Genomic DNA, 16,247 nt, shown 5'->3' with positions numbered 1-16,247 from the left:
AGACATGATTGTATGTATGTATATATATATATATATATATACATACATTCATATATGTATATGTATAAATACATACCTATATATATACATACATAGGAGAGCCGTGTATCCTGCATCAACAGAGTATAGAAAATGTCAAATCCTTCAAAACCAGCTCCAGCTACAGCAACATCTGTTTGGCATGCGGTCCATAAATGTACTGTATACCTGGCTGGAGTACAACTTGACAGTGGTGGGCTCTCGATGAAAGCTCTTTAAAGACTAAGAATGGGAAGCATTTGTCTTCTACGCATGAGAATGCACAGCAAATTAAATGGCAATTGTATTCCGTTTATAGTTTGGACAGTTGTGGACATTTTGACCTGATCAGGAGTGACACTGCAGTCTCCCCTTTGGTCGCCACAAAAACAACAACACATTTCATGGTCATTTTGCCGGGACTGGTTTAGATATGTCATGCCCTGAACAGTATTAGACTGAACAACATCAGGGTCCTCAGGCCTGGAAACCAGCTGTGCACAAACCTAACGCTGTTACAGATGAAAACAACATCTAAGAAATATTTCAGCTATTGTTTCCTGCAGTTTGGTCACTCTGGTGTTTAGATTCTGTGTGTGAGTCACTGCGGTACTTTGTCATGCGTGTGTACCTGGCTGTTCTGACCCGGAGGGTAAACTAATTCCATCACCGTGACCTTCGAGCATTTTCTACAATGTCAACTTGAAATATCTGTAACACCTCCAGGGAATCCTGTCAAATTTGGCACAAATGTTCACTTGGACTCAAAGATGAACACAGTAGAATTTAATCATCTAAGATGCGGGGATACATTCTTCAAATTTGTTACAGACGTCAAATTATATTCACAGATGAACTGGATAAATGTTGTTGGTTAAGGGTCATGGTCATAAGGATCTCTTTTATTCAGTATAAAGGACACCTGTAAGAAGTTTCATTAAATCGGACACAGACATTCCCTTGGACTCGAGAATGACCTGATTAGATTTTGATTAAAGGGTCACTGTGAACTTTTGTTGCCTTATGAATCCATTATCTTTGGTACAAAAGCTCACAGATTGGCATTCTTTTTTTTTTCATTCCTTGGGGTAATACATTGTCTTGAAGAACTGCGGGAGTGAATCTTTTCAAATTCGGTGCAGATGTTCACTTCTGCTCACAGATTAACGATTCAGATTTGGTAGCTATAAATCAAGGTTGTGGTAGCATCCCAAAAACTTGTCGTAGGATCATCTCGGTCACAAAACCTGTACTCAGCATTAAATGCATTCTAACATACGAGTAACTGTAGTAATGTACTTCTATAGTGTTTGTATTTGTACATCAGAGACTCTGATTTGCAGATGTCATGCCGTTCCTCTGTTTAACTCACATAAATGTGCCTGTGGTACAGAGCCGAGCAGCAGGAGTGCTGATGAATTGACTTTGCAATTACCAGGCTCCAGAGGAGCGAACAGTTCTCTCCCTTCTCTCCTCCCAGTCACTGAGGACACTGTCTGTACCATTAACAACACAAAGCGCCCTGGCCTCTCCCTGGACACCTTGGCCCCGCATGTGATAAAGAGCTGAAAGCAGATCCTGTCTAGAAGTGCCTCACCTGGGACTGGCCAATAAAGACACTTGGCTCGAGAGCTGGGAATCATGGTATACCTGTACATGGCGGCAATTGGGGGGAGAAGACGTTAGATATCCAGACTTTAGCTTACTGTTAGCTCATTGTTAGCTTTGTCGAGCAGCCCATGAAATCACCCCCAAAATTGCAGCTTGTGATGGTGAGCTAATCAGTCCTCTTTGTTGACCTGTTACCTTTTAACAGTACACTCCGTCAACCTGATGTCCTGGTAATTAAAACACAAGTAGTCTGTAAGTGTAATTGCTGTTGGCTCTGTGTGGACAGGACTCTCTAATGGTCCTGCAGCCCTGGTGCCAGGCCCAGCCTGCATAATACCCTCCTTTCATTCAAGCCTAATGATGGACGCAGCCAGGACAAATGAAAAGGAGGAGAGGAGAGGAGAAAAGGTGGCGAGAGGAGAGGAGTTTGACATTAAACAGCAGACAGGACAGAAGAGCCACAACAGCATACGCACATCTGTTTTTCTCAAAGTACAGGGACTTAAAATGGTCTTTGACATGTGAAATAAGACTCTAATTGTACCTTCAGTGACAGGATGGCAAAATACATCATAATCCCTCACTGTGATTGGTATTTAATGATGTAAGACTGATATTAATGTGAAGATACATACGTTAGAAGGCTTATAATTAAGAATAGATCTACAGTATATTTTACTGTCACAATTTTTTTTTAGCTATTAGCAATGAAAAGATCTTAAGTGGTTGAGAAAACAGATCTCATTTCTTCTGAAAAACCATTATAAAACCATTAAAAACTGTGTGTGGGGGGGGGTTTCTGTAGCTCCCCATTTTGGCAGGTAAAATGACTTACTGTACGTGCGCCAGCATAACTGTGTGTGCAACAGTGGAGTTGTGTTTTTGTTTTTTTTAATCTGAAGAAATCAACAGACTTTTCTTTGTGTTCACGGTGTACAGTCACTCATTGGCGCCTAAACTTGTTAAACTTCACACTGTCTAATATTTTGAGACGCACAGCACACTGTGGTGTGGTGTTTTTACCATTTTACTATTGATGTCAATGTTTGGTTTGTCCTCGTCATGCTTCATTTTTTCCATGGTTTACTAGCAGTGCGACATCGGTCAATTGTTTGCATGTGGCAACATTTATTCAATTTATTCACTTCCAACAGCTCTCACTACAGTACAGTACCATTGTCATTCCACAATATGAGCACTCACACTGCACAAAAAGGACATATTGGCCAATGTGGACCTTCCTGGTGAATGACAGTATCAAATAAGATTCATTTTAAAACACTTGCAGCAGCGGCGCCAACAAAGATATCGATCATCGTGTTATACGAGGAAGGACAAAGATATTTCACCGAACCGATATTTTTGATCCACCCCTAACGAGAGCCTGATGTTGGCCAACCGTGGTGCTCGTGCTCATCAACAGCTGATGCCCTCTGCATCATAATCCCCGTGTAAACAATCATCATAGACCCTCTAATGTCTCACATTTGTGCTCAGTTTGTCTTCAGCGTTCATACATGGACACCCGCACGTGTTTGTACTTATTCAAACGTGCGATCATGTCTTTCTAAATAGAATTAAGACCACTCAAAAGAAAACAATCTACCCTGCTGCCAAAGCCCATTGCAAGAAGTTTTCTTCCTCATCACAGAGACAAAATGCTTGGAACCATATGAAGTATCAGACCTGCTGCTCAGCCGTGTCCTCAACATGAGGAGGGTTCAATGAGAAAATCACTGCCCTGGGCTTCTGTTACAAATCTCATCTGCAATAAGGTTTTTCAGTCTCTTTTCGACGATAGATGCCACCCTTTCCAGCACTTCAAATTTCATACCAGGTATTCAGATGTTTTCCTCTGCTCTTGCCAGTGCTTCGAGTCTAAAGGAGCCTCATACAGATGTGCTCCACACTGCCCCACATGCTCACAATCCTACTGTAAATTTAAAATATGTCCAACAACACTCAAGTGACAATCCAAAGTTGCGACAGAGCATGATAAGATTTAATGCCTGGCAAAGGCAGTGGGATTTCAAGGCATGCAGGCCACTAAGGACCAGCTTGGCAGACCTGAACACAATGTCCGTCTATAACTTAGTCGAGGCAAAATGCTGCCATGTGTTCTTACAGGCTCATAATGCAAGTTCCCTGTGTCTCTCTTTCCTTCTCCACATACCTCACTCCGTCCACAATCATCACTAGTACCCACAGTGCCTTAGTGGCGGCATATAAAGCTGTCAGGCCATTTAAATCCAGCTCTTAAACGCAAAGGTGACAGATTCGGTGACTCCAGCGAAAACAAGCGGCCAAGGCTCCTTCTCTGCTACTCTAATACCGGAGCTGTTTATCCTGGCGGCCGTGCCCACGGTCCGATGGGGACTGACGTTATGCCTGTTCTGAGCCACTGTTCTCCAGGCACAGCGGGGAAGCGCCAGGGTAAACACATGAGCTCATTTCTTTGTGGCACTGAAAAAGCCTAGTGGCCAGAGTCAACAGCATCCGTGGGACAAGTAATTGCTCAATGGGGAGAATCCTGACAGATGGTAAAACGAGACCAAGATGAGGCGACAGACAGACTGAAAACAAAGAGACAGACTAAAAGGTGGAAAGACTATCCACAAAAAAATAAAAATCCTATTTATCATTTAAGAACAATTGTGTTATTTAAATTAAAGCAAGATCAAAACAAGATTTATGTATGATTTGAACCATAAATACACTTGCACATGGACCTATTCAAGGACAGAGACGTCAACGGTTCTGCTCTACTTTACATTAAAGCTTACATATAACATCTCATGCTGCGTTGCCGGCTAGCCAGGACTACTGTAAACTAACACATCTAATCAATGTGACTGTTAATGAATTACACAATAAGGCAGCTATAAAGACACAGACATGGTTAGTAAAAGTGTTAGTATTAGTTTGCCTTACTGAACAAATTTGTCCCTTGCCTTGTCCCTTGATTGCCACTCGTTGAGCTACCTGCAAAAGGAAAAAAAAAACACAATTTTTGTACCCACAGTTGTACCTTTGTCAAACATTATTTGCAAAAAAAGAGAAAAGATTGCAGTCATGATATTAAAGATACTATATGCAAGTTTTTCCATACCAACAAATGTGGTTTCTTGGCCTGAACAGATGACGGCAATGGTCATTTTCCAAGCGCTTGAGCCATAATAATAACAATTGTTGTTAGTTAGTTCTGTCTTGGATGTGTTTGGAGAGACGGTTTCAGAAAAGACAAAAAATACATGTTCTTTGTTTACAAGACACTGTGTTCATAGGCCACAGAGTTAACTTGAAAACTATTCTCAGTAAAAAGAAGTGGAAATAAAAGCAAAACATAAGTAACTTTGTTGTTGCTTCTGACCACTGGAGACAGCTCTTGGCAAATACAAGTATGTGGTCTGATCCAGAACTTGTAATGTTTCTTTTAGATTGATGAGTCTCTTTGTTAAGTAGCAAGAATGAAATCGTGCATATAAGATGCTTGACTTGAATTAACCCTGATAATTTAATACTGAGTAGATTTGGTGACCCCTGGCCTTTTTTTAAACCAGTAAAAATGTGTTTTCAGAACCCCCTGAGATGATTGTCAGTAAGTATCTCCTTCTTCTTGCTGTTATGTGGATAACATAACCAATACGTCTATATCGGGAGCAGTCTGCAAACTCATGATGCGTATAGTCAGTTTTCTGGCCCAGACAGTGCCTCGGATCCACAAATACAGTCTCAGTCTCTTTTGAATATTCATCAGAGGGAGCTGAGGGGAGCAGCGCCCCTTATTTAGCCAGCCAACACATCTGTTTGTCACACAATGACATCATCTTGTCGAGACGTGATGAAAATATTAATAAAAATCTAATGTGGGTATAAATTTCTCACTGTGCTGTTGCGTTTATACAAATGGAAACTGATCGTCATAACATAAACAAGCTAAACTATTGGGTTTTTCTTCTGTCTGAACAACCAATCTGAACCATTACAGAGGTCAGTTAATTATAGAATCTGCGTGTCTAACCAGCTGTTAAAAGAGTCACTAAATACAGCTTTTCCCAGCTGATCTGAAGGTCTTGACCCCGTGTCATGACCCCGCCAACCCACTCTAAGCGATGTCCTCACTTTCCCCGCTCTTACCCTCCTTGCTGACACCCAGGCAGCCTTTGAGCTCGTGCAGAGAAATGGCCCTGTCCTTATTCAGGTCGCAGTAGTCGACAAACTTGCGGGAGCATTTCTTGGGTTTGGCTTTCTTCTTCAGGTACTTCTTGAAAGGCTTCAGCTCCTTCTTGTTTATGTCCTGGCTGCTGTTGTTATCCAGCTGGGCGAAATACCAGTGCACCACTCTCTCCTCTAAAGTGTGACTGGGGTCAGGCTCGACAAACCTGGTGAAGATCAGAAGAGACAGTTGCGAAAAGAAATGAGGATTAAATAAACCCAGAGTATGGGATAAATCTGATCTAAGGAACTTAACTTAAGTATATAGTATGTATAGTAAATTTTTGTATCATTACATTTTGGAAGAAGTTGTCATAAAGCCACAATGATAACATCACTTCTTAATATTTGATTTGAATTATTTATATTAAGTGAATTAAAATTTTGGTTTGTAAAGTAGATTTAAAAGATTCAGGATCTCAAGCAATAACAAGTTTAGTATACATTAAGTCAATAATTATTGCGCTATAAACCAAAACTACTGATCGGTGTATGATGGGAAACTAAAAAGTGTCACTGTCTCGGCCAAACATCTGTATACTTTAATACAACTTAGAAAGAAGGGAGACATTATTTGAAAGGAAAAACCAAACTAGTCAAAACATTTTGCACAAAAATCACCCGTAAAGTATCTTACTTATGTTGGATACTCCTGGGACTGCTGTGGTACATGACATTACTTACCTCCCACCACCAGAGGGGGTTGGTGAGTTAATGGCCTGCACCATGTCTGTGGTGAGGGCATCTAACAAGCTTGTAATGAATTCCACTTTCTTCGCCTCTGGGCAGCCTGGTACAAATCAAAGACGAGAATACAGCAGAATTACCTTCCACGACTAATTTGAGTCATTATGGTACAGTGAAGCTGAAGTGCTTCGAAAGCCTCAGCGGCAGTGAACCACTGTGACACATGACAACACAAAACAGCTGTGGCACACTAATGGAAAACATGCGAGCCTTGTCAAGATCAACGGCAAACCCGGCTAATCTGTGAGACGTTTACGTTTAGTGAGTCGTTTATTCATATGCTTTCACTAGAGGTGAAATTCAAAGTTGGGCCGTTTTGTAAAACCAGAGCTGAGGCACATGGTGGAAGGTGGAACAGAAGTGTTTGGTGATGAGAGAGCTTTGTTGAGCAGCGCAGACCTGTTAACTTTTATGACACAATTCTGAACACCTTGGGTAGCTCTCTTTAATTGCCCAGATGTATAGTTTTAATAGCGCAAAAAGCCAGCGCAAATGTTTCCCTCCTACAGTAATTGTGTCTGTTAAGTGGGAACTTCAAACACAGCTGCTAGTAAACTAATCTTCTCATTCTGTTTCTCCTCCATTCTCTCAAGCTTTCTCCAGTCAGTCCCCTCCTCAGTTCACTTCTTTTCATTCCTTTTATGCTTGCTCGGGACGTTCAGTGGGAGGAGGTCCACTGCGCTGCCAGGTGACTCCAATTAGCATTTCCTACAACATGATGAGCTCGGAGAAACACTGCCTCGCTGTGCCTTAATCCAAGTGTTAAATTGGGGGTGTTACGCAGTGTCACGGGCACTGTGTGGTGCAGGACCGCTGGCCGTGTCAAACAGCTTCTGGGCCACTTTACGCTGCAGTGTTACAAGTGTCCCAATTACTATTTTTCCTCCCCATGTAGTACAAATCAGTTACGACCCATGAAGGTGTAAGCAGGAAAAAAAACACATGGATTCAGATATCCTCAGATCAGTTTCGAGTCTCATTCGTATGTGTATAGCCCCTTTTCCACCTACGGTCCCAGCTCGCCTCATGCAACAGTGACTAGTGACTTGTAAAGTAGTTGTTTTCAGTGCAACTGAATCATTAGAATCATTCACTCGCACACTCACTCCTATGGTCAATTTAGGGTGTCCAATTTACCTAATCCCCACATTGCATGTTTTTGGACTGTGGGAGGAAGCCGGAAAACCGGGAGAGAACCCACGTACACACGGGGAGAACATGCAAACTCCATGCAGAAAGGCCCTTGTTCCAACCGGGGCTCTAACCCGGGTCTTCTCGCTGCAAGGCAAGAGTGCTAACCACTACTGTGTGGCCCTCATTAGAATCAGTTAATTCAAGTACTTCAATACTTCCTCCCTGACCAGAGCACAGACTCCGTCTGACACAGTCACTGGACTGAAATACAGCGGCAGGGTTTGTGATGCTAAATACACCAGACTCCTCTGGTAAATATTGAGATTACCCTGGTAACTGTTGGAGATTAACCCACATTTTTTAGTATTGTTAAGTCTTTTTAACTGATCTACATGTGTTTGCTATGATCACATGGCTGCCTTTCGACTGGCGCTAAGGAGGAGAAGGGCTGAAGCTAGTGGACTTGTGTACGGGTTAGAATTGGGATGACTTGAACACACACAAGACCCTTCCTGGAATTTGAACCGGCACCCTCCCGGTTACGTGTCCAATTAGTCCTACAAGTTTCCTGTTTGGCCACAGTTAGCACGATGTCAGTGAGGACATAGTGAAAGCAAGGCTTAAAATGATCAGTGTGAATGTGGATAGTGTCACTTTTCTATATCTGTTCTAATATCATAATGATAGTTTACAGTTCAAATTCAAATTATGGTTTACCATTTCAGATTGGTAGTGCTGTTCCTCTGCGGTATATTATCACCAGATTTTATGTTTATGAACTATGAGCAGTTTAAAGTTAAATATAATGTTTTTATTTTTATTATGTCGAGGGCTTTAGCTGTAGTATTTTTTCTCTTTGGTATAAACTCTTAAAGAGCAGCTGGTTTTATATTTAATCCCATAATTGGACAGAGCCGTTCCACTAAACTGTTTTGTGCATGTGCAAACGTGGAGGTGAATCACACCTCATCCAGTCGGTCAATTTGTAGGCCACACAAATCACCTCTAGTAATATGTTGGAAATTGTAATTTGAGGTGGTGCAGTTTACTGTCACCACATCACAAGACCTTTGGGTGCAAACCATTACTGTGAAAGGTTAACCTCTTGGCTTACAAAGACTGTAGGATTAATAATTTGTTGATGAGGCCAAAATATTCTCATTTGTTTTAACTAAATAGGTTTTGAACAAAGTCCAATTCCTGGACATAGTTGGGTGGAAGTTTACAGTGATTTTCTAAGAGAGATTTTCTCCTCCCGCTCTGACAGAGCTGCCGTTGTGATATTCTAGGCACAATGAGATTGAACCTGTAGCTGTAAGTAGTTAATTAACTGCCCTCTCAAGCTGTCTTTTCTCACCCTGCCTTGATGTGATGGTGATGAAAGACTGCTTTGTTGTGGTGCTTCATAACATCTCTTCACAGTACATAAAAATATCTCCACCGTTTCCCCCCCACTGCCTCGTTGCGCCCCGCAACACTCACACCTTCCATAAAACACGCCACACATCTGCTGCACAGTTAGGAGTCATGCTTGACTCTGTAAACTCACCAGATGGGGGATTGAATAAGAATTACAGTGCAGGCTTAAATGATTGGGAAAGTGAGGAGCAACAAAAGTAAGTGAGCAGTAACTAGGGCAGAGGAGCATGGACTGAGGTTACGACCTCCAGTTTAGAGGAGAGCCTCTGATCTTGGCTGCCGGGGGATCAAACACCACAAGCACTTATCCTGCTCAGTAGACCTGGTGGGAAAAAGGATAATGTACAATAGCAAGTGCATATAGCTACAGTTCCCAACCTGCACTGCCATTTACGCTGGAGGAAGTGAGTCTAATCCAATAAAAATCCATTGTTTGGGGAAACAAACAAAACTAAGCTATTCTTTGACTGGGACTGTGGACAAAAGACCAGTGGTGACCTTTAGGCAAGAGCATGGAAGCTATGACCACCAATGGAAGCATGAGACATACCTGTGTTTCCCAAACTTGTGGGGACCCGGTTGTAAAAATGCCAAACTATCGTGACCCAAATCATAACTTACAGCCATATCTGTAACGCCTACATGAAATGTACTGGCATATTCTACACCAAATATCAAGGAGGGTTGGCCAAAGAGGAGGCTGGAAAATTAAAAAAGGTGTTCCTGTCCTTTGTTTGATGCTGCTTTAAATGATCAGATTTGATTTGTTAGCTAGCTTTTGCAGAGTCTCCACTTTAATGCCATTATGATTCCACTATATTTCACTCTTAAGTCAACTTGCCCTCTTGTTTGTGTCATCGCTTCTGACGTGTGTGGCCATGAATATGGAGGGTGAAGCCTCTGAAGCATCACTGATGTGAGGGCTGTGTATTTGTGTGGCTTTTGGCTTCAGATATCAACAGTTTCCTCAGAATCACTTACTCCAACTCTGGGGGTTCTTAAAAATCGTTGCAGTAATAGTTTTGGGCAGATCACTTGCTCCATGTGTAGGATGGTGTAAGAAATTAACTCCACATATAAAGAATATGGAGAACGGTGTAATGGCAGAATCACATGATCTCCATTTAGTGTTTAGGGTAATGTTGGCAGCTCAGCTTCCCTCTGTACTGGATTTATATGGAACTTTACACTCCAGCCAAACTTGTTATTTGAGAAGACGGTATGTTCACTGCAAGCTCGACCTAAAGCGGAAACTATCAGTGTTGTGATGAGTTATGAGGACAATAAAAACTTTATGGGTGTTTTGACAGCACACCGATGCATTAGCGTTTCTCACAGTGTTGCTGACGGCCCACTGGAATATCACAGATGACATAATGTGTTTGTTACAGTGAGCGAGACTATGATGAGTAATTGAAGTGAGACACTGATGCTAAGCAGCCAAACAGGGTAATCTTATATTACTGTGTTTAAAAATGATTCTTACTACTTTTAGTCATTATAAAATAAAGATATAAGATAAGATATTTGCATTGTTAAAAAAGATCTTTCCACTCCTGTGTCAACCAAATTCGTTGTGTATCGTCTATCACAAGGTCATCTGCCATGTAGTTAGTGCAGAAGTGAAATTTGCAAGGTTTCTTGAATGCATCTTGAAGCTGCTCCTCTAAGTTCAACATGCTGATCCCACAATGACTTGATCTTGTTAGCTGTTCTCTGAACCCTGCATTATTTAAACTTGCTCTCATGTGCAGGAATATTGAAATATTTGACAAATAATAATTGAACAGTATTTTTTTTTTGATGTTGTTTCATTGAATCAACCTACAGACAGAGCTAAAGCTAATGTCTGCTGCATTGTGTGAGTAATTGTGGAAAAACCAGTTGTCACTGGCAGGAAAGAAGAAGCTTGCTTTGGTTTACTAAAATGAACGACTCACTGTCACAGTTAGATTGGAACATTTAGATTGTAAATCCAGCATAATTACCCCTGTAAATCAAATGAGACAAATCTTGACAAACATAACAGTTAATTAATGTCTGTTTGGATTATTTATGGAAGATTGTTTCTGCAACCCCAAACCCTAATCCCAAACCTGTCAAATCTCTGCCCTGGAAGGGATCTTCTGTATCTGAGACACGAGATCGCGCAGTGTTGTCGCACTCGGGCTTCTGGTACCTGTTACACAGAGAGGAGAGGACAGCAGGGAGATGGAAATGTAAGAAAAAGCAGAAAATGGAAAGAATAAACTTGTCCAAACAATGTGTGAAAAATCTGAGCGTTCACTTTTTCACAAAAAACAGGCACAGATACATATTTGTTCAGGCATAGAAAATGAAGGAAATCAAACATGGGCTGTGATCGAACGCACAACAAAACAAAACCACCACCAGGTTTTTCCATACTTGGCTCTTTCCGTTCTAGGCTCAATAACAAACTGACAAACTTTTGTGATCTCGATGATCAAATGCTAACCTGCCTAATCGCTACTCCACAGACTTTTACACTTTGAATCTGGATGACAGCTGTCGATCTGTAAAGAATTATGCAGAGTGACTAATCTCGTCTTAATCATAAATGCTTAATGTCATGTGACGCGCACAAAGCTTTGTTGGAAATTGTTTGGCATTATGCATGGCATGACATGTTTCCTCCTGGCTGTTATTGTATCACTGCTTCTTGGAAAACTTTGCATGTGTATCTCATTTGGCTCGGTTTTTGTTTTTTTTCTGTTTTTTTACGAAAAGCAAGTTGTCATTTATTTTTTTCCTTCGTCTGCATGGCCACTGATCCAAGATGGGATGTCTGATGCATGACTCGGCATGTTGCTGTCCAGAGGAAAGAGCTGTGTGACGTCTATTCCAAAATTCAATAAATTCTTACGTGAGGAAATAATCGCCTCGAGGTTAAGTATGTCTAAAACACTGATGAGAATTCAGTCTGCAAAGTTTATTTCTATGCGTGTGATTATTTTGCAGGATTTATGGACCGTCAATCATTTTAAGTTGTCTTAAATGTTTTGAAAAACTGTCATATATGAAAGTAAATTATCCAGCAGTGACATAGATATTTTTCTCTGGGTATTTTTTTTTCTTCTTGTGGGAAGAGAATAATGAATCCACTGTTCACAAAAACAGTGCATCTATTTCACAGTTCTAGCAGTTTTTCCAACATGTAGTCTCTTCTTTTGACTAACTCTGTATACATAAGCAACAACCAACATTTATTTAACCTTTCTGCTGTTGCCTCATCTACAGCCCTCTGACATACAGCTTTTACAAATACCCATTGTTTCTGCCATTTTGTCATAGGTAACATAAACAGCTCCACAACAAATGTCACTCCAAACGGTGATTGTTTACCACCAACTCAATGATATTCCCATCAATGCTTGAAGTTACGTTTTCTGCCAAATGAAAACGGCAACAGCAGGTTGGATTCAAGATTCCTTGAGGTTTGAGGTCAATGAGGAAAAAATAGCTCGTCGTTGGTTCCAGAGAATTTAATGTTGCTCAGTTAACATCAATGGTTCAGATACAAGAGCCAAGAGAAAGTGCTCATAGAAACACAAACCTCTCTTCACACTTGAAATACCATTTCATGATGTTTCGGGTGAACTAAATGTAATGTAGCAAATTCAGGTTGTGCATCATGTTCATGAAATGATGCCCATTTAATTTAAGACATTTAATACCATACAAAATGGAAGCTAATTATATTTTTATTTTTATATTATCAAGCAGCCAATAGTTTTACTACAATAAAAAACAAACAAAAAACAGGTTTCAGGTAATATATTACCGAGTAGAGGTTCCAGGAATGGGCCGTCCTGTGTCCACTAGAACACACCAGCAGTATCCTGTGGACTGGTGGCACTGGACCGGTTTGTAAAGGCCCCCAGGTCCACAGTCGGGGATGAAAATGGCCTCACGAGGGTTCTGCTGATCCTCGTCCAAGGCGCTCTGTCTCTCCTGGTCACAAGAGGGAACTTTCTCTAAAATCATGAGGAAACACACTCAATACAGAGAGACACATTTGGGGAAAGCTAACAGGAGACACAGGAACCAGAAATACAAGTTTATAAAATGTCAGTTTTTTACTCCGTGGGCACATGCAACTACAGGTGAGGCATCAGCAAAACATCATGCTCAATGCTTTGAGCATGAATGTCCAGTGTTGACTTTGGAATTAAAAATCTCATTGTCAATTTTATTTTTCGATTGTACTACTATAACATCAACATATCAAGGCATAGAATACGTTTACAAGGCTGAAGTGTCACAACAAATATTCGGTGTTAATAGAAAATATTCATTAAAAACAACAATGCAACCAGAGACATTAAATAGAGTTATGACAGAATGAGAGAACCATGTGGGGGAAAGTGCTACGGAAGTTCATGAAGGAAAGTGCAGGCATAGGGTGAGTCGGGGTATTCAGAGATTTTAGAAAGAAGTTATTCTCGAAAGAGAAGAATCTTCAAGAGTTTCTTGAAGACAGAGAGAGAATGTCCTGCTAGGTAACACGTTCCACCATCAGGGAACCAAAATGAGAATAACCTGGTCTTGTGTGAAGGGAGGGCTCAGCAAGAGGAATTGGAGGAACACAGTGGTCAAGAAAAAGCTTAAGCCTGATTTGTCCATTACGCTGTAGGTAATGGGCAGTGACACAAATTTGATCCAGGTAGTCGATGAACAGTAGAGTGACGTGACCTTTTAGGTGCTGCCTTCTAAATCTTATCGAATAGGGATTGGATTTTCAGGCCAATTCATGCTATGGTACAAGGATCATGGCCCAAGATACCAATAATATCAATATACATATACAAATTCGTTCAATTGTGACTTTTTGTGAGAGGAAAAGGAAAATATTCCGATCTGTGATGAACCTGCATGTCCAGGTTTGTCCCGTGGTCCTGCTTTAAGCAGTTTGACTTGAACATGGTTCTATAGACCCTTTCGAGAGCCACATCACAGAAATGTGCACGCACAGTTTGGGGTCAGAAAACACACTCTTACCATTAACTTGTACAACAGTCCAATACAATAAGATACCAAGTAGCATACTTGGCATAAAATAGAACCAGCAATGGTGTCAAGTTCTTCAGAATCCCTACAGGATCTCATCCCTTTAAAAAAAATAGACATCGTCTGTGGCTCCAAGCATTAAAAAGAGAAGACTGGGGTCATGTAAGTTATCATTTATCAGCTCTTTTTTGTTAATGAAAAGCCTGGATTTCACAGAAATGTGTGTGTCAATGCAACATATAAGTTATGTTGTGGTCTTGGCCGTAACTAGCCAGTCGGTCGTATTGTGTGTATTCTACAACAGCCACTCAGCCTTTGAGTGATGCTCCTGCAACACCTTGCCTCCACCACACTGTATTTACATTTGCATCCATTTAGTCCATCGTTCACTCTTAAAGTCAAGTACAACAGGGCTGTATGCAAAGGTTGTTACCACAGTGATGAAGTGTGCTTGTACCCCTCCTGATCCATTTCTTATTTATCGTTCAAGAGCGTTACTGCCTGTCTGGAGAGTTTTCTACGGGGTGGTGAAATGTGGTGTTTGAGCTCACACAGTCACACACACCAAAGCATAATCAGAACAATACGGCACAGTCACCGTCTTGTTGAAGACAACATCGGAACAGGAAACTTGTGAAATCTGATCTGGATTTCTCACATCCTTCACACCAATTAACAATAATTTTAATAATTATGTCATTGCTTGTTGTGACAACCTTGCAAAGAATTATCATCAGACTCTGCTCCGTTCTCCTCAGCCACGCACAGAATGTGACTGTTCATTGTTTGACAGCCTACAACTTGAGTTTATAGTTTTGGTTCAGTCTCAACAACCTTGTTTGCAGATGAAACGAGCAGCTGCTTTTAATCCGAAATTACAGTCAAAGTTAGCAACTAGCTGCTAAACAAGAGAACATTTACCAGCTTCAGAGAGGACTAGAAACTTCCAGCAAGGGTGCATATTTTCTGTGTACAGATTTTCACCAAAAATCTAATAATTTTTTTACTTTTTCCTCACAGACAGACCAGAAGATAAATGGGGCAAAAACGTAACCTTTTAGGTTTTAGTGGTGGAGAACAAAATTGAGATAGAATATTGGACTTGACACAGATAAATGCACTCGAAACTTAAACTTACTGGTTGAAACTCAACAAACTATTTTTCCAGCCATCCTTGGACATGCACCGAAATTCACAATTAACGAGGATAGTGCTAACTCAATTCTTAATTTTAACTTTTCAACAAAACTGATGAGCAGCAGGTTTAGCAGCAGCATGAGAAGGGTTTGTGTGTGTGTGTGTGTGTGTACTTGCATTTGTTATCTCTTTAGGAATTTTTTTGTCATTAAACTGACCGTGTCAGGACCAGCCAGTGGTGCTCATGGTGACCAAAACCTGGTTAAGTTCAGGGCTGAACTTAAACTTATGTTTAGGTTAAGGTTAGGGATGGGCATTAAGTGGTTATGGTTACGTTTAGGAATACAGTTTTGTTTAAGCTGTCCAAATGTAGTGTCCTAAGAAGAATAGCTGTGCTGTGTGTGTGTGTGTGTGTTTGGGGGGGTTGGCACGGCTGCCGACACAAAACTAAACGTGCCCCTGCACCGGTGAACTTCTTCTGTGAAGACTCACACTCAAGTGTTCTTAGCTCTGTGCCATGTTTCTGGTCACTGTTTATTATACAGAGGTTATGCTGGCGCCAGGAGCTGGGATTCCATAAAGAAAATTGTTTTTATACATATAAATGGAAAAAGGCTGGAAGCTTGCGATGTGAAATCTTGTGTGTTGTGCGGATTTGAAATTCAATCTACAGTTTTGTCTGTCTTGGATGTCTGCATTTCTGCTCTATTTAGTTTTTGTTTCTTTTTCAATTTCATTTCTCTTCCTGTGGCAAGAAGAGACTGACGAGGAGCACAAATGTTGTCCTGCAGAAAGAAGAGAGAAAAACCCACACAAGTTGTTGTCGAGGAGAGTTGTTTAACAAGTGGCTTATTGTTGTGGTGATTTCAGGGCCTTTTGAACAGACCTGTCCCATTTCATGCCTCCTGCTACTTCTCCAGTCAGTAAAGCTATTTTTA

At 41.0% G+C, this 16,247-nt stretch overlaps 1 protein-coding gene across 5 annotated transcripts in view; it reads right to left on the bottom strand.

Annotated features, from left to right (window-relative positions):
* Positions 1–16,247, bottom strand: part of smoc1 (SPARC related modular calcium binding 1) — a 56,893-nt gene that overhangs the window by 3,983 nt on the left and 36,663 nt on the right. For 3 of the 5 annotated variants that reach the window (XM_044046796.1, XM_044046798.1, XM_044046800.1), the window contains exons 9-13: positions 12,947–13,139; positions 11,241–11,323; positions 6,529–6,634; positions 5,767–6,011; positions 4,581–4,611 (exon numbers count right to left, since the gene is read on the bottom strand). In XM_044046796.1, the coding sequence (XP_043902731.1) occupies positions 4,581–4,611; positions 5,767–6,011; positions 6,529–6,634; positions 11,241–11,323; positions 12,947–13,139 (658 nt within the window). Of the gene's footprint in view, positions 1–4,560; positions 4,612–5,766; positions 6,012–6,528; positions 6,635–11,240; positions 11,324–12,946; positions 13,140–16,247 lie in introns of all 5 variants that reach the window. The other 2 variants (XM_044046797.1, XM_044046799.1) reach the window with 1 other exon arrangement.

Source organism: Solea senegalensis, linkage group LG16 (assembly GCF_019176455.1).
Source record: "Solea senegalensis isolate Sse05_10M linkage group LG16, IFAPA_SoseM_1, whole genome shotgun sequence".
In the NCBI taxonomy this organism is placed as follows: Eukaryota; Metazoa; Chordata; class Actinopteri; order Pleuronectiformes; family Soleidae; genus Solea; species Solea senegalensis.
The sequence above is the reverse complement of the archived record's forward strand: the minus strand, read 5'-3'. Positions and strand labels throughout refer to the sequence as shown.